Source organism: Sorex fumeus, unplaced genomic scaffold (assembly GCF_029834395.1).
Source record: "Sorex fumeus unplaced genomic scaffold, SorFum_2.1 ptg000081l, whole genome shotgun sequence".
Taxonomy (NCBI): Eukaryota; Metazoa; Chordata; class Mammalia; order Eulipotyphla; family Soricidae; genus Sorex; species Sorex fumeus.
In genome coordinates, this window is record NW_026606138.1 from 1,557,507 (window position 1) to 1,582,306 (window position 24,800).

The 24,800-nt window shown below is 35.2% G+C and overlaps 1 protein-coding gene across 2 annotated transcripts in view; it reads right to left on the reverse strand.

Annotated features, from left to right (window-relative positions):
- The window catches only part of TRHDE (thyrotropin releasing hormone degrading enzyme), a 448,119-nt gene that overhangs the window by 159,490 nt on the left and 263,829 nt on the right, over nt 1-24,800 (reverse strand). For both annotated transcript variants that reach the window (XM_056130789.1, XM_056130788.1), the window contains exon 6: nt 14,854-14,991. In XM_056130789.1, coding sequence (XP_055986764.1) covers nt 14,854-14,991 — 138 coding nt within the window. The remainder of the gene's footprint in view (nt 1-14,853; nt 14,992-24,800) is intronic.

Sequence of the window (24,800 nt, forward strand, 5' to 3'; positions counted from 1 at the left end):
TTTATGGGTAATATGCTCTCTAAGCACTAAAAAAAAAAAAACTCTACAAAAATATCCCCCAAAAAATAGGAGTCTGAGAGAAGTACAAGGGTTGAGGCAGTGAGCCTTGCATGCAGCTAACCATGGTTTGATCTCCAACACCTCATTTGATGCTAGAACACCACTAGGAGTGATACCTAAGGAGAGAGGTAGGAATAAGCCTTGATCACTGCCAGGTGAGGCCCCAAACAACAAAAAAAGTACGTAGAGAATTCAGAAGTAATAGGGCATGTATTTAGCATATGTAATGCCCTGAGTTTGATCCCTGGGCACTGCCCCTCTAAGCACCACTAAAGTGGTCTCAATTTCAAAAGAAGTAATTAAGAAATTAAGAAATTACCAGTCTAGTGAATTAACTAAAAGCCCAGGTAGAGTTCCAGTATGTGATTCCAACATTTACTAACTTTGTCCTGTTGGAAAAATAACTTTCTGATTTTCCTCATCGATTCCATGGGGAATGGAAAGAATATGTAGACTATTTAGTTGTTATAATAGTTTTAGGTATTAGATAACACTTGGACTTGGTTTTACTTTAATGAATGCAACTAACAAAACTGCCTTGCTCCAATTTAGTCACAAAGTTCTGGCTATGATGGATACGCTTCCAGAAGGAAAACGATGTCACAATATATGTTTACTTACTTTATATTAAAATTGCACGACTCAGAAACAGTTTGGGGAACATCTTAAGGAAACACAAGCATTTAGCTGATTGATCATTTCTTTTCTTCAGTTTACAGTAAGTACCAGGGGAATACTTACCCTAAATTCTCTTCTTTAGACCAGATTTTCTTTTTATCACAGTTGAGATTATTGCATCCTACAGTAAAACTACATTAAAGAGGCACCATGCAACTGAGTTGCAGCATTAATTTATTTCTGAATGTGCTCCACTTTATGAAAGCCTGACTATGCTTCTCAGAATGATCTAGACTAGTGTTTCTAAGCCCTTTTCCCACTGTTTCTCTTCCAAAATTATTTCTTTCCTGGACCCTCCCTGATCTACAAGCTACTCAAGTAGCTGCATTTATGAAACTTTTTACCTGTGCCCACACGGAATATGGTGAAGACCTAGGAGGGTTCCATATGGACCTTGTTTATGAAATGCTGATCTGGAACCACAAGGCTCTAATCCAACCTAAGAACATCTTCCCTTGGTACAGAATTCTTCTAAGTGTTCTTTCATTGTTGACAACAAAAGTAGAATCAGAAACCAAGAACAAAAGAGGGTATAATAAGCATTGATGAGAAGGAATAACAAAGAAAATAAAAGCACCTAATTCTTTAGGAACTTAAAGTAATAATACTATGGTCAATTAAAATGAGGTGTAATGTAAGGACAGATAAAAGGCAAATTATTCGAGTCAATTATAAACCTGAACTGTGAACACCAATATCTATTTCACTATGATCAGGCAATTGGAGAACTCAATATTGAATTAAGTAGACTGAGTTGAAATCATGATTCTTATCTCATGAGTTCTATAAATTTAGACCTGAAAATGTTAACATTCTAGGTTTCTTCTGTCATGATTAAATGGGAGTTGAATGGTCAGACTCTGGTCAGAAATCAATAAATGTTAATATAAATATACTATTTAATTTTAAAATTAGTTTTATAAGATAATGATAAAAAAGAATAAAGATAATAAACATAACATATTTTACTGATGAGTAAATTTAATCACTTTAAGATAAAGAAAATCTTAGTACAAACATGGAGTCCTGTTTCAAAGAATGTCACAATTTAATGTGAACTATTCCTTGAAAAAATTATGTGTTGAAGAAACAAAGATAAGAAAAAGTTAAAAAATCTATATCTTGGGTCTGTGGAGCTGGAACAATAACACAGCAGGTAGGACATTTGCCTTGCACGCGGCTGGCCTGGATCGGATTCCTCTGTCCCTCTTGAGAGTCCAACAAGCTACAGAAAGTATCCTGCCCGCATGGCAAAGCCTGGCAAGCTACCGTGGGCATATTCCATATGCCAGTAACAACAAGTCTCCCAATGGAGATGTTACTAGTGCCTGCTCAAGCAAATTGATGAACAATGGGTGGACAGTGCTACAGTGTTACATGTCTTGAGTCTGTATTGCCAATTAGTTAAGAATTTTCCTCTCTCTTCTAAGTGCCTTAACTTCTCTTGCATATTTCTTATTTCTTTGTCTACGGTGCACTTTGGATAGGTCTTTTGCTCTCTCTTCATATTCATAATTTTCTCCTTAGTGCCCATTAACTAACCTATAAAAATCATTTATTACATATACTCTTTTTTTAAAGTTATGTATATTAAAGCACCATGATTAATGAGATTGTTCATGATACGATTGTTTTAGGCATATCAATCCCTCCTCCAGTGTGAGCTACCAACTTCACTAAGGTCTATAGTGTCCTCCCCCTCAGAGTCCCTTTTAGCAGGCACAAAATAAACTTATTTTGGATAATTTGCTCCAAGAAAACTTAGAGGTATGACAAATTCAGTTATCAGAAAATAAATCAATAAGTCGATTTATTTTCTGTATAGTAACCTATGTAAAGAAATTAAGATCATTTAACACAATACAATTCCTGTGTTTGCAAGTGCAATTATTGCAATTTGATTTCTATATATCTTCCTTCAATTTTTCTTAATATTTGTTTGAATTTTGTTTATATTCTCATTTATTTCCTTTATTTTATTGCACCACTGTTAACAAGTAGCATGTCAATATTTTAATTCTATACATGAATGACTGTGCTTTCAATTGTTTCAATTATGTTCATGGAACGAAGTTTTCATTGGGTGATTCAAGAATTTTGTTTGTTTTTTAGTGAAGCAAGACAGATTTTAATTGAATGCAATTTACTTAAAAAGATGTGAGGGGAGAGAATGAGAAGAGAATATGTGTTCCGAAGAGAGTGTCAGTTTTTCCAGAGTGCAAAAAAGTGAGGAGAAAATTATTTGATTAAATTGAACATGGACTTAGAAAGCAAGTGATTCCAAGTTTTTCACTATGACTTTTTTCCCCCACAGGGGAATCTTTTGAGCTGTGATATGAAGGTATAGATTTCCATATAGGTTATGTTTTAGTTTCTGTTGGGATCTAGAGTCACCTCAAATCTAGGGCCAAGCATCCCAAATTAAAACATTAAAGTAAACTTGGATTCAAGTTTATAGAATTCCAAGGTAGTTTTTCATTTGAACTGTAGCTTCAAGCAAGGGTTTCTTGTAGTTGCAAATATTTAGAGGAAATTTTCTTTTCTTCTCCACTTGCTGTCAACTGTTAGAACAATTTTTTTTGTTCCCTTGAGATAGGAGATAGTTTTATTTCTAGTTCATCTTGGTGCTACAGATACAGCTCTTTAAGGTCCTGACTTTCTGGGAAGCCTCCCATTAAACTTTTCACCTTTGGCCTTGTTCTCTCTTTCCTTTATCAGACAAACTGAAAAGTGTGCTCAATTTCTCCTTGTTTGGAGAATGCCCTCAAGACAAAAGTAAGTTTCAGTATTTTTATTTTAATCTCTATGCCTTTTTTTCTATGCTTTTTAAAGGGAAGTATATGTTGTAGGAAATCATAGTCAAACTTTGGGATACTGATATAAAGAGGACTAAAAAAAGAATCTAAAAGAAAATCTATTTTTAAAAAGTTGAAAAATCAAAAACTTGATTCAGTGCTACCAGGAAATATACAACAGCATGAATGATGAAGGCTATAGAAAACATGCAGCCTCTAGATAATTTTCTCAGTGGGCCATCAAATGCCCCTTTCAGTCTCTTCTGGAAAAAAAACTATAAAAATATCTGATAGTCTACTAAGAAAAATTGTCATTACTTCAAATAAAATGACATATTTACCTTAAAAACATGTTCTAAGCAGAAAGGATTATCTTCTTGTTTGCTTGTTTTTAAGTAGATTTGAATATATCCTGTGTTGGAACATAGTTTGAACTACTTAAAAATCTATATATACTTTAAATTAACATGATTGTGAATTGTTAATACCTGGCAGATAATAATTTTATCATTAAAAAGAAGGTATTTGGGTTTATAGAAAAAGAGAATATCAATAATAGAAATCACTAATGGTAAAGCAATTGAGGATAAAGCTTTTGAAATTACATATACCAATTGGCAACATTTGGGGCTTCTAAAAAAATTTTACATTACATCAATATGTAAATTGTGCTGCTTATAAATGATTAGTTATCATGTTAAATAAAAATATAGATCTATTTATTGCTAAAATAAAATTCACAAGCATTTTATAAGAAAAGGCAATACAGTGTAACTGTTTACTACCTATTGTTACATATTCTTATTTACATATAAAAATTGTTAAATTGTGAACATTTTTACTCATTTACCCAAATATTCATTTTCATAAAAAGGAAATTTATTCCTGTTATTTTTTCTTATAATAAATAAATACCTCTCATCTGCTACAACTTCAATCCTTAACTCAGTTATGACTTTATCCTTAAAATCTCAATTTTTAACTGTAGTTGTGCATTTAAAATTTTTTTGCATAAGTTCTTGAGGAGAGTGATCATGAAGTATTATTAAACCATGTTAGACTTGAGGAAAAATAATGTAGACTTAAATTTTATTGTAGTGCCCCTAGAATTACCCCAAATTGTTATGGTTAGTGAAACTATAGAGCTGAGCCAAGGGGAGAGTGCAGCTCCCCTGCAGGAACATAAGAGATAAATGAGTCCTCACCCACCTCCCAGACCCAGGAAAGACTTGAGGAAGGGTTGAGGGGTTGAGGAAAGGCTGAGGAAGGGTTGAGGGGTTGAGGAAAGACTATTTCAGCCTCTTGAAATAGTTGCTCTAAAGTGAGGTGTCTGTTTCTCCACAGAATACATAGCATGCAAATAGGCATATTGAAAAAATGCTCATCCCTCATAAGAGGGAAGAGAAAGTCAAAATGATCAATGAGAATATCATTCCTCAGTGAGAAAGACATATGTCCAAAAGGACAGAAATAACAAAGTGACTGTCCTCCCAATGTTCATTGGTTTACTCCAGCAGGCACCAGTAACATCTCCATTGTGAGACTTGTTACTGTACGCCCCAAGATGCTTACCAGGCTCTGCTGGCGGGCGGGATACTCTCTCAGTAGCTTGCCGATGTCTCCAAGAGGGACGGAGGAATTGAGCCCGGGTTTGCTGCATGCAAGGTAACTGCCCTACCCACTGTGCTCTCGCTCCAGCCCAACAAAGTGACAAATTATAGAAATATAGAAATGAGAGGGTGGGAGAGAAGAGACAGGCAAGAAGTAACAGGTGCAAGGGTCAAGGTATGTTGGCTCTGTTAGAGAATGACAGAGCTAAATATCCAAACCACAGAGTCAATGACACTGAAACCATGAGACTTTAATAACCAAACTTTAATAAACAACCTTTAAAAGGTGCCTGTCAAGATGGCAAGCTGGGAAGGGGATAGAAACCTGGGAACACTGGTAGAAGGAAGTTGACATTGGTAGTGGGATTTGTGAGGGGATATTGTATGTCTAAAACCCAACTGTGAGTAACTTTGTAAATCATGGTGCTTTAATAAAATTTAATTTAATAAAATTTAAAAAAATTGCATAGAATCCTATTATTTTGAGTAATATATTAAGAACATTGCAATTTCTATGAAAGTTTACAAAGATACTTTCCAAAAGTAGATGATTCCCCCCATAGCTCCCACCTAGGTATGCTGATTACAACCAAAGGTGAGGTAAGTGGCATCAGATGAATTTGATGGCATATTCTGCTTGTTTAATTCAAGAAAGTTATTTCTAGGAAGGTGGAACTAAGAGATTCTTTTTCTGAAAATAAGACATTAGACCAAACATCTTTGGAAATCTCTATGTTAGAAATATATATTGCTACTAATTATTTTTTTATTTTCAATTGCCATATCTACCTGAACATTCTGCATAAAATAATTTGAAATTCACAGGTTTCCTGACTAAGCTTATCTTGGTATTATTAAGACAAACCCCACTTCTTTCTGAGATATACTATAACTACCTCTTAGCCTAATGAAGTTAAAATTACATATAGTTGCAGAAAGAATTAGTTATATGAGTGAAATTCACTTCACATTCACATTTATACTAAATGATATGGCACTTTTCATTCTTAATTATTGTCAACTGATGGAGTCTGGCATGACTGAACCATTATAAAAGTCATTAGAATTAAGGAATCTTTACAAGCAAAATATTATGAACAACTGTAGCTATGAAAAAAATTCCAGAAGATGTAGAGAAAAAAATCCACGCATAGCCAAGTCATGAAATATTTACATAAACCTGGTTCTTAAGCTTCTTATAAAGGTTCATTACCAATCTGGCTTCCACAGAAAGAGAAGATAGGAAAAGTCAGAAAAAAAAAAGCAACTTCTTGAATATTTCTTAATAAAAAATAAACTGCACACAGAATTTCAATAATAATTCATTGAATGGAATTAATTCAATTCTTACACTGTTGTAAAAATACATTGGTATCTATTTTTATTTAATACATAATTTTTATCAAGTAAATCAAAAAGTAAAAGCTAAAAGTGGCAATGAAGAAAAAAAAAGCAATGTTAAGTGTTAAGATTGAAGCAAAAGAAAAAAAAAGCATTTAAATGATGAAGAATGAAACACATGTTCAAAAGAAAATGTGCCTCCATCAACAAAGTGCACAAATTAATAATTTACCAGTAAGTGCTAAAGGCATTTGTCACAGAAATACCAATCTCTTTCAACCATGTACGTTTCCTTTACAGGGCAAAAAGACATTTTCTTTATATGATGTCTTAAAAATTACTTCTGCCTTATAATAATGGTGATCCAAGTCCAAAGGCAAAAATGAGACCCCTTATAATAAAGAGAAAGACACGCTGGAATACAGTCTACTCAAGGGTGAGAGTGCTACTGCAGCAGATGAGCACTTCCCCTGTAAGTAGCCAACCCATATTTGATCTCCAGCACCTTGTATGTTCTCCAAGGCCCGCCAGAAGTGATCCCTGAGTGCAAAGTCAGGAGCAAACTGTGAACACCACTGTGCAATATATGTGTGTGTATACACACACACACACACACACACACACACGCACGCACGCACGCACTGTAGCATTGTGCTTCCATTGTTCATTGATTTCCTCAAGCGGGCACCAGTCTCTATTGTGAGACTCGTTGTTACTGTTTTCAGCATATGGAAAATGCCACGGGGAGTTTGCCAGGCTCTGCCATTTGAGTGGGATACTCTCAGTAGCTTGCCAGACTCTCCGAGAGGGACGGAGGAATTGAACTCGGGTTGGCCACATGCAAGGCAAACACGCTATTTGCTGTGCTATCGCTCCATCCCTATATACATACATATATTTATAAATATATATTTTATTGTATATATTATGCTATATATATATATATATATATATATATATATATATATGGCTGGAATGATAGCACAGGGGCTGGAGTGATAGCACAGCTGTAGGGTGTTTGTCTTGAGTGCAGCCAGCCCGGCGGAGCCAGGTTCAATTCCTCCACCCCTCTCGGACAGCCTGGCAAGCTACCGAGAGTATTCAATATGCCAAACACAGTAACAAGAAGTCTCATAATGGAGATGTTACTGGGCCTGCTCGAGCAAATCGATGAACAGGAGGACGGTTTTATATCAGATATATCACGATCACGATCACGACCACCCTGTTGTTCGTCGATTGCCTCGAGCAGGTGCCAGTAACGTCTTCTTCGTCCTAGCCCTGAGATTTTTTTTTTTTAAAGTGCCATATTCAAGGCTTTTTCAGGGTTAGGAGAATGAGACCCATCATTGTTACTGGTATTTGGCATATTGGGTATACCACGGGGAGTTTGCCAGACTCTGCCGTGTGGGCATGTTACATTTGGTAGCCTGCCAGTTTGACCGAATTAGGAATGAGATGATAAGATGTCCAGGAGCTGAGTGTGATGATCTCTGGATCCTGGCTGTTGTTGGAGTTACACGGCAGTTGGTGGGTGTAACTGTCTAGTTACTGGCAGGTCCAGTCCCAAACTGTACAGGCTTGGAGATCTCAGCCCTGGGTCCCACACACCTGGGTTCCTCTGTCAGTTCTTTTATGCGTGAGGCTCATCCAAGTGTGTGGAGAGTGCTCTCAGCATGGCCTTGGCTGGGCCTCGGTGGTCTTCAGCTGTTGGGCCCTGGTGGAGACAGTCAGGCATAGGGTAGGAGACTCTGTCTTGTTCTCTCCCAGGAGCTGAGTGTGATGATCTCTGGATCCTGGCCGTTGTTGGAGTTACACGGCAGTTGGTGGGTGTAACTGTCTAGTTACTGGCAGGTCCAGTCCCAAACTGTGCAGGCTTGGAGATCTCAGCCCCGGGTCCCACACACCTGGGTTCCTCTGTCAGTTCTTTTATGCGTGAGGCTCATCCAAGTGTGTGGAGAGTGCTCCCAGCATGGCCTTGGCTGGGCCTCGGTGGTCTTCAGCTGTTGGGCCCTGGTGGAGACAGTCAGGCATAGGGTAGGAGACTCTGTCTTGTTCTCTCCCAGGAGCTGAGTGTGATGATCTCTGGATCCTGGCCGTTGTTGGAGTTACACGGCAGTTGGTGGGTGTAACTGTCTAGTTACTGGCAGGTCCAGTCCCAAACTGTACAGGCTTGGAGATCTCAGCCCCGGGTCCCACACACCTGGGTTCCTCTGTCAGTTCTTTTATGCGTGAGGCTCATCCAAGTGTGTGGAGAGTGCTCTCAGCATGGCCTTGGCTGGGCCTCGGTGGTCTTCAGCTGTTGGGCCCTGGTGGAGACAGTCAGGCATAGGGTAGGAGACTCTGTCTTGTTCTCTCCCAGGCGCTGAGTGTGATGATCTCACTCAGATATAAATTAAACAAAATATATATTTTATTATTTGGTTTTAGGCCATGTCTGTTTGTTCTCAGGAATCAGTTTTCATGGTTCTCTGAGGAATATTGTGCAGTTCTGGTGCTGGAACCCGGGTCAGCCAAATGCAAGGCAGGTGCCTTATTGGCTGGATTACCTCTCAGGTCCCCTTTAAGTTTAAGTTTTTAAACTTAAAAAATTAAAATTGAAAAATAAAAATATTTTAACCATAAGTATTTCATACTGAAATTTAATGGCCTTTTAGTTCAATCAATTCTATTTAGATGAATTAAAGTTTCTTTCTATAATTTAAGTTCATATTTCTTACTCTGACCTTGATTCTGACAGAGAAGCAATGCACAGTATTCTTATAATGATTCCTTATACGCTGCAGTCAACTTTGTTTTGTTTTGTTTTTTAGCCATACAGGGCTGTGCTCAGGGTCTACTTCTGGCCCTGAGCTCTGGGGTCACCCGTGATGGGTCTTGGAGACCATAAGTGGCAACTGGTGTTAACCATGTATAAGGCAATATTGCTCCACTTCAAAGTTCTTTTAACTTTTTTTCTGATAAGATTTTCTCCAGTTGCTTATATGTCTGTTGATCTCCTATCACATGTACACTCTCTCTCTCTCTTCATTTTTTCTTAGTCTCTTAAACTGGTGACATTTCCTTTAGGTGCTGTTCAAAATCAGTAATTATTACTTGCCAGGTTTTAGAATTCATTTTTTTCCATTTGTATTATGACAAATTATTTATTTTTAAACTGTACTTTTTAATTAAAATATTAACTTTATGATATGTCAAAAATATTATCTAAATTATATTTTCTATTGAAATGCTGGTATAATAGGAAATTGGTTGAAGAAAGAGTTCTAACAGAATTGAATAAACTGAGAGAAATAGTGACATGTAAATTCCAGTTTTGACACCTAAGAGCCATCCTTGAGCTCCATGGCTTCTATTTACTCTTTTGTAAATTGGAGACAAACCTAACCACTCTACCAGTTAGCACGGGTACTAACTGAGGCAACTAAGTGAATTCCCAGTGACAAAACACACCCTCCCAAAGCACTCTGATACCATTCTTCCTACTATTAGTGTTATAGTTATCAGACACCTAACCCTTGTTGTCCAACTCATTTACAGGAAAAAATCACACACATGAGAGTTACAATAAGCCACTACACAGTTAGGGTGTGGTAAAATAGGTAGAAAAGTGTCAAAAACAGAAAATAGTCACCAATTATATTCACTGGGCTCTGAATGCAATTGATTGAACAAAGAAAACAAATGCTAAGAAGGATCTGTTTAGAAGAATGAGAGCTGGAAGAATTTGCAGGACAGAAAGTTGGTTGATAGTGCCTGAGACAGGAGAGTGCAGAGACAGCAAGAGGAGAGCTGAACTAACAGATAAAGGTCCCATGAGGTCCAGGGCTGAGAGGTCAGGCCACAAGTGACAGAATCCATTAGAAAACAGAATGATCCAGGAACAAAATCTTCCTTCACCCCTCGGCAATCCATATGAAATTACATCTCAAACTCTTTAATCCTATTTAAAGTGCCAACTCTTTTTCCTAATTCTTATAAACAGATGGGATCTTTTCTGCTGAAACACCATAATGTTTTGCTTGTATTGTTTTTCTGACATTTCATTCATCTCAACAAATACTTATTGAGGGCCTACTATATGCAGTCAGTTATAATGAGTACTAGAAAACAGAAAAAAAGCAGTTATGCATATCTCCCTTTATGAAGTTTACGTTCAATAGAAGAAAGCAGGGATCCAGAGTGATGCAATATTGAATAAATTATATAGTAGGTGAGAATACTTTATATATTATGGGACCAAACAATAAAACTGGATCTAAATAATGAAAATGAGTAAAGAGTGAAGACACAAATTAACATTTTAACTTAGTGGCTTCTTTGAGATAGTGACAAGTAAAATCTTAAAGGGAACAAGTGAAAACATTGAAGATATATGGAATAATATCATTACCTACAAAGAGAACAATCACTTCAACAGCCCTAGTAATAAAGGTATTTTAGTTGGAATTTCAGTTACAAATTCTCTGACTCAGGGAAGTCAGAGAATTTGTAGATCAAAATTACTATAAATTAAGGTAGAATAATAAGAGGAGAGCCCAAGGGGTAGGAAATAAGACAAGGATTAAGAGGATAGGTGACAAAATGGAGAGAGGAGATCAAATCCAGTTCTGATTGATCATTGTGAAGACTTTATCTTTTATTCTCATTTGGGAGAAGTCATTGTAGCATTTCTCCCTTAGGTTAGAAAAATCATCGCTCTGAGCTTGGTTAAAAATATACCATAGCAAGGCTAGAAACAGAGACAACTTTTGGAAACTACTTCGGTAATTCAGACCCACCTGAAAACAGTATTGATAATGAAAGAAGGTCACAGTATCAAATAGTTGGATAGAACAAACAAGATTTCTTGAGAGGTAGAATAAAAAGAGGTGAAAAGTTACTTGAAAACTGTGTTGAAAACCAATTGAGATGGATCATATTAAAACTTGTCTTGAAATTATTTAGAAAATATTTTTTTAGATAAGACCCCTGAATTTGAAACTAGGTACATCTGACTCCAAAATCCTGGATTGTTCACGTGTTAAAAGTCAGATCTTGTGGAAATCACTTAATCTCTTAAGTCTGTTTCCTCATCAGTTGATTGAGTTTTGAAAATACCAACATTTCACATTTTCTCTCAGGAGTAAGTGGGTTGATACATGCAAAGTATTCCATAACATTATGTGTGTATATCAAGTGCTCATTAAAAGATATGTGCTTTACTATATTCACACCATACCTGTTTTCATGTCATGGTCTTATATCTAATATTGAGGTACATTCTTAAAGAAAGGCACCACCTTTTAAATCTCTTCAAAGATGACCTATCCTTTATGTAGAGTTCTAGATGCTCTTCTTGTGCATGGCCAGACATGGGGCTGTGGATAGAGATCTTAATATCACAAAGAACAAGAGAGAAGTGACTAACTGGTCTTTCATACTTATTTATAAGGATGATAGGAAATATATGTGTTTTCTTCTTTGTCACTCTCCCCCCATTTTTAAATGTGTTCACTGTGACCTATATAGATTTTTCTCTGTTTGCCAATTCTTTCCATTTGTTTGATGCATTTTCCTTTGGTCTCTAAAATATATATGACTTGATGTAACAATTGTTGAAAATTTTGTTTTTTAATAAATTTCTTTAAATTTGATTGAGTTAGTTTGAAATCTGTTCCTCCAGAGTTTGTCGCAACTCTCTCCCACTTGACATCATATGTAAATTTAATGAGCATTTGCTAACTTTCATCATTCAGGTCATTGGGTCATTGATTCTTATTTCCTTTTGTGCTTTTAGAGTAAAGAGACTCTCTCAATCCATCTTTTCCAGTCCTTTTATCAATGACAGTATTTTCCTGTTTCCATTACACTTTTAGGATAAAAGCATCTTCCTTTTCAATCTAGTATTAAAATGGAAAACATGTTATTTCACTGTATCTAACTTTTTTTTAACAGACTAATTCTAACTTTTCTCTTCCCATTTGGAAAATATGTATGTAATTTTAAGACTTTTATATTTTTCATTCAATACTGGCCTCAAGACTACTCATATTTTATAGCAGTTTTTATTAAAAAAAATCCTTAGCTCTTAAATACAAAACCCACGCAAATTAGATATCTTCCGTTGCTTTCTAACCTTTATTTCTCTATAATTGGTATCACTGCAATTCACTTCTATATAAAGTGCTAATGAAAATACTATGGAAGAAGAATAACAAAAGAAAAGGAGTGTGATGATGAGAATAATTATTAAGGAAATTATTACAAAAAATGATAAGCCACTGAAGTACTAATGCAATGAGGGTTGAGAGAGGTTAATATTTAGTAGCAGGAATACTCAGAGAGAAGAGGACAAAAATGGAAAGACTTTTTATTATTATTAAGAACTGCACACAAGATTACAAAAAAATTAATAAATCCTGCCTGCTTCATCTATAGTCACTACAATCTTTACTGAAATGGTAGATCCATCACAGTATTTCTATCTCTACCACACTGACTGCAGGAATATTCTTTCTAGAAAACAATTTCAGTAGTATTACTTTTCTACTGGAAAATCTCCATTGGTTCCTCTTGACCAACTGGATAAAGTTCAAAATTTTTAATAAATGATCCTCCAAATTCTTACTGCTTAAATCACACCTTTAATACATTCACTATTCTATAATCAGATTGGATTCCTTACTGTTCCGCAATCATCATCGTTTCCCTTTATTGGACATCTTCGACAATATGATTTCTTTTTGCTTTTATATGACAACCACCACGCCCTTATAATTCTTTTATATTATATCATAAATCCTAAGATTTTTCTTATTGTCAATCTCTAGCACTATGAACAAAGTCACTAGAATATAAGCAAGAGGTTAACAAATTGTTTCAGAATAAATAGACCGATTGATCAAATGTGATAGTGGGTAAGAATATTGGTGTTGGGATTAAACATGATTAAATGTCCTCATGTTTAAAATGAGAATCGTTGTAATAAGTGATAATAAGATGGTCATGAGAATTGAATGAAATGATACAAAGAGTTTGGTATGATACCTAGCACAAAGTAGCATTTTATAAATGATAATTATCTATATTTTGACTGAAAGATTACCTATACTACAGAAGTACATAAAAATATTCTAAAGTTTTGTGGAGCCAAAAAAGAACTGAATTTCAAATGCAATTCTGAGAAACAACAATGCTGGGGCATCATATTTTCTGATAATTACATTGCTACATTAATCAAAAATAACATGGTACTACAAAATGTATACATTGAACCAATTAGGTAATATAAAAGGTTCATAACATAATTTTTAATTTAGTTTAATCAGCTATTTTGACAGATCCAGTGTATAGGGAAACTATTCAGTCACTGGTGATGAGAAGATAGACTATCTAAAGAACGGAACTACCTTATCTTACACCATACATACACACAAATAAATAAAAGAAATTAAAAATTAAATGTGAAATATTAAAATCTAAAACTTTCTGGATAAATCATAGGCAAAATATTTCTTAACTTTTGTCTTGGCAATCATTTCTTGGTTAAGACAATAAAACACATGTAACAAGACTCAAATAAACTAACAGATAAATACTAAATCAAAGAGCTTCTATCAAAGAAAACAATAAATAAATTGAAGAAGCACTTTTAGAATAAAAGAAAATATTTTAAGTGATCTACCTGGTAATATGTTAGTATTCAAAATATATAAGGAACTCAGGAACCTACTAGGAGTGATCCCTGAATTCACAATCAAAAAAAGCGCTGAGCACCACCCCCCATCCCCCACTCAAAAGGAAATACTCAACTATAAAGAAATAATGAAAAATCCTAGTCCAAGCAACAAGGAAAAAAGTGTTTATGTATTTTATTTATTTCTATATCTAACCATTGGTTAAAAATCTTAAAAGTCTACCATTTTTATTTATTATTCTCATTATCTTAGACACAAATTTTCAAATTTCCCTTAAATAATTTTTAAATTATACACATTTCATGTTACTGGCCTACACCCATTTGTATTAGCCAATTAAAATGAGCACATAAGGAGCTTGTGATGATGAAAAATAATTTGTCACTATATAGGTCACCTCTCTTACCAGTATTAATAAAAACCAACATTTACACAATACCATTTGTATATCAATTTTTTGTATCCAAAAACCTATTCATTAGTACTTGCAATATTCTTTGTAATATTTGGCAAACATTAATCCCATTTTAGTGATAAAGTAAAGCTCTAACTCATAAAATGAATTATACAAACATTTCCAAAACACTTTTATGTGCAAGATGAAGAGAAGACTATAACTTGCATGAAATAGTTTGGCTACCCCAGGCTAGTGAAATATCCTATTAGTACTTGAGTCTTATCTATTCCCACCTTTTTGTATGCGATCCAGTCAAACACCCTGTCAATATCTGTTGCCCGTAGCACTTCCTGTGATACTGGATGGGAACTGGCCAAGCCATCAAGCAGCATCACTTCATGCAGAACATCTGTCAGAAATCTTTGTTTTTCCTGAAATATAGTAGATAGGCAACATCATATGTGATTCATGATTATGACAGAGTGTTATAGCAAAAATCCTGTGTGTGTGAAGAAGTTGATGACGTTCATTACCTATATAAGGTTGGACAACACAAAGGAAAAGCCAGTAAATAAAATGTCCCTTAAGTTTCTCTGAACTGATAGTGGTGGATTTGAGCACAATATGAAACAAAGCCAATGGATTACGATGATAGTAGATAATAGATAAAACAGTGGACTTTGTGCTTTAACACTGGTTAAGGTACATTTGGACAGTGGGCGCATAAATAAAATTGACTGGCTTATTTGTGCATTTTGCAGGTCCAACACTACAACTTTATTTCCAAATAACCTTTTCAGTTAGTTCAATATAGGATCACTAACTAGATTTCAGAGTTCCAATGCTTTCTTGCTATTTAAGCCATTTTTTTCCAGTGCCATTTTAGTAGATCATTTTCTCTCTTTGACCTTCTTTCCCTTTTCATCCCTGCTCTTTATACATACACACATATGTACACATATCTATGAATTTCAAATAACGAACATAAAATGGTGATCAATAGACAATCCATTTTCATAATGTAATAAAAGGAGAAAGAAAAAAAGCTGCATCAGATAACAATGGCTAAGTAGCCTTATTTGTAACCTGAGAGGTATCATTACAGAGATTAAAGACTACAGTGCATAAATTTCTCTAGCTAATTCTGTACTCATTCCTGGAGTCTCCTCGTTTTAAGCCATCAGGTAAACAAATTGCTATTTCTAAGTGAATCATAATTTCCAACTGAGAATACACACACCATCTTGATTTCAGAAATGAAAATAAAGAATATTAAGGGTGTGCTACTTTAAATATGACTTCAAAGAAAGGTTTTTGTTTATCATCACTTGCTGATTTACTATATTAATCAATTATTTAATTAACGATCCAATTATACTATAATGTTTACTTTCTTAGAGCAGATTTTATAGTTCTGGACTGATAATATCTTCTGTCCATTTTTTGTCTAAGAGTTTCACAGCAATGATTTGTAACACATTAAGTGGATGATATATTAATGGTTAAGTCAAAAAATCTCTGAGTCCCAAAGAAATACTTTAGTCACTAAGTGGTTATATCAAATTTCCACTAAACAAGTGACAAATATGACATAAATGAATATAATGTCTCTTCTCAAATTAAGTTTTGAAGCTAAAGCAAATAAAGAATAGTGAATTTGGGCACATTATTTTAATTTTTCACAAAAATGTTCATGTTCATGTTTACATGGTTTATTTCAAGTCTTCTAAATATCAGAGAACAGAACTTGCACAAATAGCAGCTTTAACTGCTAGAGAAAAATATTGTAATTCAAAAATAGAAAAATGCTTTTTTTTTACGCATACCCAGTGCTTAAAACAGGGGTTAATCCTGGCTCTGAACTCAGGAATTACTCCTGATCGTGCTGGGGAAACCAAAAGAAATGCTGAGGATTGAAACCAGGTTAGCCACATGCAAGGAAAACATTGTACCTCCTGTACTATGGCTCCATTCCCCCATGATAAAAATTTAATCTTACTTCTAAGTAGATATTCAATACTGTGACACATTTATTTTTAATGTGTACATTAAACTTATTCGATATTATAATTAGAAGAGTCATAAAATATACAATCATACTTTAACTTGACCAATGAACACATTTTTGTATGAGGATCAATTGAAGACGTAATTTCTACTCTGAAGAGAAACATGCAATAGTGTAACTAATGGTTAATTTGGTTGGTCATTCAAATAACTGATAAAAGTTATATAGAGTAAATGAACTTAGAATGCTATTTTATTTGAATCCCATTTTATAAATATATAACAATAATAAATAGTCAGCCACATCAAATTTAGAAATCATGCTTTAATTAGCCAGAGATCTGAGTTCTAGCAACAGTAAAAAGCAAATATAAAATCTAAGACAAATCACCAGAAGATAACTTTCTTAAAGAAAAATAAGCTGTCATATAATGGCACTCATTTGATCTTGGATTAAGAAACTAATTACCAAATCAAGTTGCGAGAGGTGGTGAGAATGAATACTAATGAGGGGTGACAAAGAGACAGGGGTGGAGGGAAGAGGGCACTTTGGTGAGGTGGAGGGGAGGCTGTGATGACTTTGGACACTGATATTATACACTGATATTATAAACTTTAACAATATCGTAACTATCTTACCTACCCTACAATAAGATTAGAAAAGTAAATATAAACTTTACTCGACATACTGCTTGGTGTTTCGAGTGAAACAATTGCAACTTTCAAAAAGTAGAACAAAACAGAAGAGTAGCCAACCCAGACAAGAAAACTACAGAATTTCCAGATTCAGAACGGTGCTCATTTTTTCATAAGAAATATAACACTATAAGGCAAGAAATGATCTTACAATGACAGTCCTTGACTATAAGATCAAGACTTTACTTTTTATTTTATTGAGTCATAGTAGATTACAAAGTTAATCGCAATTGGGTTTTGGGCATACAACGTTCCAAACCTGATTCCTTTACCAGTGTCAATTTCTTTCCACCAATGCCCGGTCTCCCTCCAGGCCTCCATGACAGACATTTCTTTTGGCAAATAACTTAGGCGCTGTAATTTACAGTAGTACTACTGATAGTGTTTCCCATCATTATGTGTAATCCCATCAACGGCCAAGACCCAGAGACTATAAAACCAAGCTCCCGGAAGAGAACAATGCAATCTCCTGCCCACTCGCCTGGCTGTCCTAACCAGGGCCCCCTGGAGGGGGGCGGGTTGAGTTTCCCTATCCGCCCTGAGCAGTGCTCCAGCAGCTGAAGACCTCCACAACCAATCACAGCCATGCTCAAGATCACTCTCCACATGCTCAGACAAGTCTCGTGTATGAAGGAACTGGCAGAGAAAACCAGGTGTGCGGGACCTGGAACTGAGATTTCCTAGCCTGTTCATATCGGGACTGGGCCTCCTCCACCCAGATTCCCCACCTTCCGGTAGCTAGACAGTTACAACCACCAACTGCCCCCCCCCCGCCCCCCGGCCGTGTAATCCCATCAACTGCCAAGGTCCAGAGACTATAAAACCAAGCTCCCAGAAGCACTTAATGTCTAGTTCTTGCTCTCAGAGAACCTGGCAGGCTACGGAGAGTATCCTGCCCGCATGGCAGAGTCTGGCAAGCTCCCCGTGGTGTATTTGATATGCCAAAAGCCAGTAAAAATGATGGGTCTCATTACCCCAACCCTGAAAGAGACTCCAATGTGGCACTTACTAAAATCTCTGGGCTAGGACAAATGGAGACATTACTGGTGCCTTCTCGAGAAAATTGATGAACAAGGGGATGACAGTGACAGTGACAGTGACTGCTGATAGTGTTTCATGCATTCCACTTTCCTGCTTTCCAGCACCCCTCCTCCTCCCATTTCCCTCTGCCACTGTTATAGTGTTCTCTTCCTTTCTTACTCTTTCCCCGCACTACACTCCTGTCATGGCATTTATTAATTGCTGCATATAATTTGAAACTATGAAAGTTTAAAAATGAGCTTAAAAAATTCTGGCTCTAAGACCGCAACACTCAAGAGGAGAGAGAGAACACAAGGGATTGCCTTGCCACAGAGGCAGGGTGAGACGGGAGGGTTGGGGGTGGGAGGGATATTATCCATGGTGGTGGAAAATGGGCACTGGTGGAGGGATGGGCATTTGATCATTTTATAATCGAAACCCAAGCACAAAACATTGTAAATCTACAACTGTACCTCATGGTGTTTCACTAAAAATAAAAAAATAAATAAATAAATAAAATAAAAAATAAATAAATTAAATTAAATTAAAAAATAAAAAATAAATTCTGGCTCTAAGATGAGTAAAAGAGACAAATAGTTGACTGTAGTAAAACAATATAAAATTTTTTAGTTTACAGACTAGAAATATTAAAGGAACTTAGAGGGGAAAATATGACATAATAGATTTATGTAACGTTTAATGTAAAAAGTAGAATTTTATCTAACTCTTGAGGGTAGTTTAAATTTCGTGTGTATGTGTGTATCTATCTGTGTTGGGGAAATAAGCAGCACAATCGGGAAAAATGTTGAACATTAAAATCTGTTAAAAGAAGCTTAATGTTAATAGGAACAATAAGGCCTACCACTATAATTTAGATATTCTCTTGGTTTTGTTGTATATTTAACTTTATTTTAATAGTTTTCAATAATAATGAATGTCATTTCATTTTATATTATGTCAATAGTACCTAGAATTTGAATTTGTACAGATTAATGCAAAGACTTTTTATAAAATCAAATAAATTGAGTAAATGCACAAAGTTGAAAAGTAATACATGATTGGGGCCAGAGCAATAGTATGGTGGGCAGGGCATTTGCCTTGCATACAGCCAACCTGAGTTCAATTTTCAGCATCCTGTATGGACCCCCAAGTACCGTTAGGAGTAATTCCTGAGTGCAGAGCCTGGAGTAACCCAAGCATCACTGGGTGTGACTCAAGTAGTGAAAAAAAAAAGAAAAGGAAAGGAAAGAAAGGAAAAGTTATTCCTGGAAAAGAAGAAAGCCACTATTATTTAACAGTGTCATTCACTGGTTTAACAAAATGCACCACGTCCCTATTGCATGCCAGATACTGTACTTTGGTTTTAGAATGAGCATATGATTCAACCCTAACTTCAAAGAGCTCAAAAGTGCTAGAAAAGCACCAGAGGAAAGCATATACCTATCTAACTGTATTACAATATGATGGATGCCATAAAACACAGAGGATGAAATGATTAGTTCAGAAATGGCTTCACAGAGGACATTAAAGCATGTTGTTGAAGGATTAAGGGTCATTCAGATGAATGGGAGAAGCAACTAAAGAAAAGAGCAAACCCCAGGAAGAGAAAAAAAGGACAAAAGTAGCCACTCTGTTTGGATTGTCAACGATCAGGTTTGAGAGTCTGGTCTTAATAAACAGGCTAATGCAGACATACTGGCAAAATAAAAGTAATGTCTGAAAAATGAACTTGTCTATGGGACATGAGTAGCTTGGTGTATGTACTGAGGGGAAGTGGTGATGATGTGTTAGAAAAGATCCTATTGAAGAAGTCTCTGTCTCTGCAGAGAAAAAAATAAATCAACATGGATGCTGCCAAGTCTTGTTCACTTAGTGGCTAATAAAGAGGAAGAGGTAAGTATTTGAAATAACTTAATTGAATTAAAAGAGACTCTTGAAGCTTGTGTTCACCTTTGAACCTATATCTTCCTTGCTCATCTCTGTTTCTTGTCTTGCTTAATTCCACCTGGAGAAATCTGTATTCTCTCTTGAACATATTTCCCACTTTCTCTCCTCTCACATCTTCCTAAGCAAGTCTCAGTCAATAAAAACTATCTTGTCTTCTTAAGTAAAACTTTAAAATATTTTGGCTTCTTAGAAGTTTTTTTTTTTAGACATTCTATTGACAGAAATGAAGAACTAGAAAAAAAAAGTCAAATTTGGAGGGTAAGCTAAAGAGTTTGATCTTAGACATAAAAGTTATTTAAAAGACGAATATCCAAATAACTTCATGCTGTGGACAACTGAAAAGAAACACCTAAGTCTAGGATAAGGGACAAATGTTAACTTTACCAATAAATTGTAGCAGGTATAAGAATATGAATAGCTTTTACTAAGTATACACTTTCTTTTATTTCTTATAGTATGATCATTTCAAGCATTACTTTTAGTAAGTATATGGGAAGTGAATAAAAATAATTTCTAGGGCTGGAGCAATAGCACAGCGGGTAGGGTGTTTGCCTTGCACGCGGCCAACTCGGGTTTGATTCCCAGCATCCCATATGGTCCCCTGAGCACCACCAGGGGTGATTCCTGAGTGCAGAGTCAGGAGTAACCCCTGTGCATCTCCAGGTTGACCCAAAAAGAAAAAAAAAGAAAAAATAATTTCTAAGAGAATGAGATACACCTCATATTTCAAAATGGCCTTTCTCTGAATATGTCAAGGTCTGAACTTTAGACATGAATATTCCTGGTCTATCATAGTGGAGAGGTTTGCAAATCCCTATAAAACTGACTTATTTATCTTTTTGGCCACACTTAGCAGTGCTCAGAGCTTATTACTGACTCTTTGCTCAGGGATCTCTTTCAATGGGACTTGGGAAACCATTGTGGTGTTTGGGATCAAAGTCAGATTAGCTGCCTGCAAGATAAGCACTCTATCTGTTGTTCTGTTGTTTTGGTTCTGGAATACTGATTTTTTTTTTTTAGCTTTGGGGTCACACCTAGCGATTTTCAAGGGTCACTCCTGGCTCTGCACTCAGGAATTACTCCTGGCGGTGCGTGGGGTACCATGTAGAATATCGGGGATAAAATTCAATTTGGCCACACTCAAGGCAAATGCCCTACCTGCTGTCTGTCATTCTGATCCCAACTAATTTTAGTGATTAACAATACCAGGAAGACACCTGTACTCTGTCACTTAAAAGGAAAAAAAAAATCAGAGGATAATCTTGATGGAGAACAAAAGGAGTCAAATACATCAAATCAGATTAAGAAGATTAGAGTCCAGTCTGACTCTGTTCAAATAGTGGGTTGATATTCATAGGCATTGTGTGTATCATAGCAAACACAAGGACTCAAGTTTGCTAGATCAGACTTGGAACACAAATTTTTCTCCAGCATTTCTGGGAGAAAATTCCGATAGACTATTACAAAGTTAATAAGAGTCTTTGAAAGCAAAGTTTGTGCCATTCACTATATGACCTTGACCCAATCTTTTTAGACCTCAGCATTTGATTTTCAAACATATCTGGTCGAGAAGATTAAATTAGAGAATTTGTTTTACAAATATTTATTGAGCACCTGCTGTATCCCAGATTCAATGCCTAGTTCAGCATATAAAAAGATACAAAGACTTGAACTTGACCTTTGAAGATTTTATAGTAGTAAAAGGAGACAAAGATGAAAAACATTTGGTTCAGGATATAATGAAAATATATAGAGAAGATTGTGATTTGTTCAGAAAATTCTGGAACAGACAGAATACTTGAACAACCCATGTTTTCTGGGGAACTTAGTACAGAAGAAAAGAACCTTGTTACCGAAAGGAATACCTGAGGAAAAAAGTCATGGTTCTCTGAAGCCGCATAATTCACTTGGTGGGAAAAAGGAAGGTGCTGTAGAATTCTTTGTGAGCGTTAATGAGTTGATAATTTATTACTGAGCCAGGAGTAAAGGCTGAGGAATACTAGGTATGCACACCTCCCCCCAAGAAAAAGAAATCATTGAATGTCCTCTATGTTAAAGTTGCAGTAATTAAAAAGTGACATCATTAGCCTTACATTTAGAGAGATAAGCAAGTATGCAGTGAAAACAGATTACTGGGCACAAAAAACAGACAATATGGATTTATCTGTGTGATAATAAAATATTCTCCTATTTCTCTAAATATTTAACTCAATTTTTGATGATCAATAGAAATTCAATAAAATACTTACTTTGATATTCAAAAATCATGAATTAAATGTAGATATAGAAATAGACATGGCTAGAGATATGCATGTGGTATCTAAGTACACAATAATATTTTCTTTTTTAATATTTGTATTTACTTATATGAAACCATTTCTCAGTTCACAATCTTATGAAGACAGATCAAAGTACTTTTCTAATCCTTAAGAGCCAAATCAATAAAAATATAACAAAATTATTATAAATATATTGCAATATATAAATATATGGCAAAATATATAATACATATCAAAATCATATATATCGAAATATACCAAATTTATCAGAGTCTCCTGGCCCCATGCCTGGTTGTCCTGAGACAATGAGATCTCCAAGCCTGCTCGGATTGGGGCTGAGCATCCTCCACCCAGATGCTCCATCTTCCAGTAGGCAGGGGTCACACCCACCAACTGCCCCCTCCTCCCTCCGCACCATGTAATCCCATCAACAGCCAAGATCCAGAGACTATAAAACCCAGCTCCCGGAAGTGCGTGACCGCATTTGCAGCCACACGACATTTTATTACTCATTCTTACTTTGGACAAGCTGGCAGGTTACCAAATGTAAGCTGCCCACACGACAGAGTCTGGCAAACTCCCCATGGTGTACCCAATATGCCAAATACCAGTAACAATGATGGGTCTCATTCTCCTAACCCTGCAAGAGCCTTGAATATGGCACTTTTTTTAAAATCTCAGGGCTAGGGCGAAGGAGACGTTACTGGTGCCTGCTCTCAATCAACGAACAACAGGATGATCATGATCATGACCAAATTTATCCAAATATATATCAAAATCATACATAAAATATATATAAATATAAGACTACACATATCAAAGTTGATATAATTTAATTCCATACATAGTCATTGATGAATTTGTGTATAATATATCCTTTGTTAGATGATAGGAAACAGAAGGAGGACAAAATTCCTGCTTCTAAACAACTTCCATTATGATAAGAAAGTCAATGATGTACAAAGGTTAATTATACTTAATGCAGAAATATTAGTAGCACAAAAAAGTGCTATAAGATTATACAGCAAAGTAAAAATGATGGGTAAATAATTTCATTGTCTATGACCATGTTGATTCAACTCTATTGATTTCTCATAAAGAAATAAGGTAAAATGTGTCATTTATACTTGATCTCCTTGGAATTCTATCTAACCACAAGATAAAATCTTTTAAGATTTCATAGTTTTAACAGAATGCTGCGTGTGTCATTACCAATCAGAACCCCTTGCTGACAGAAAGCTAGAACAAGAAATACAGGCATAACTAGCATGGAAAGGTTTGGCTTTTTACACTTATTTTCCATGATTTATTCAAGTCATGACAAATGTGAAAGCAAAGAAATGTGATCCAGAATTCAAACAAGGAAAGCAAACATACAGAGAAAAAATATTCATCATGTTTTATTTATGTAGCATGATATCCACAACTGTGCAATTATCTTTTGCAAAATGTAACACAATTCCATATTCATAAATAAAAGAAATTATTCATATTTTAAAGTTTTGAAAATATTTTTTCTCTGAATTTTATACTGTCCCCTACTTTATAAATTTCTAAATTGTCCGAAAGATTTTAAAGTTTTACTTTCTTGAAAATTTGTTAGATATCCTTATGAACTATGTCATTATGTCACTGGTAAGTCAGTTAATATTTATAGACAAGTAAATCACATTAAGAGATGAAACAGGTTAGTGAAAATAAATGTAGCCTTCCTATATCAATTTTTTAAGTTAACTTTTAAGAATTCCATGATTAAAATATTCATGCCTAAAATAATAGTCATTTTTATGTGTAACTTGTTAAAGGAGTTGACAAACATATACACAACGGATATGAAAAATAAATTTTAAAAATTGTCACCATCAGCACATACCATGAAACAAATACTATACTGAAGTTTTACTTTTTATAGAAAATAATGCATATACTCCATAAGCCTGGCAGATCTCTATTGATATAACAATATTTTGAAATTTTACACAATTTTATAAGTAACTGAAATATGTTTTTTATATTTTTTCTTCCAGCTATAAATCACATTTAGCCCACTGCCAAGTCAAAAATGTTTTAAGGTGATTTAATCAATATATAAATAAAAATAAACTATATTTATATATCTAGAATGACTTTATCAACCTCTCACAACCCCAAGTAACTCCCTGAACTTGTTTTATGAACTTCTGTACTCTCAAAAACAACAGAAGTAGATACAGTGGGTTAAATTATGAGCCTCTTCAGTGACTACATCCATCAGCTGCTTATGTTTTGCTTGTAATATTCGAGCTAACTGT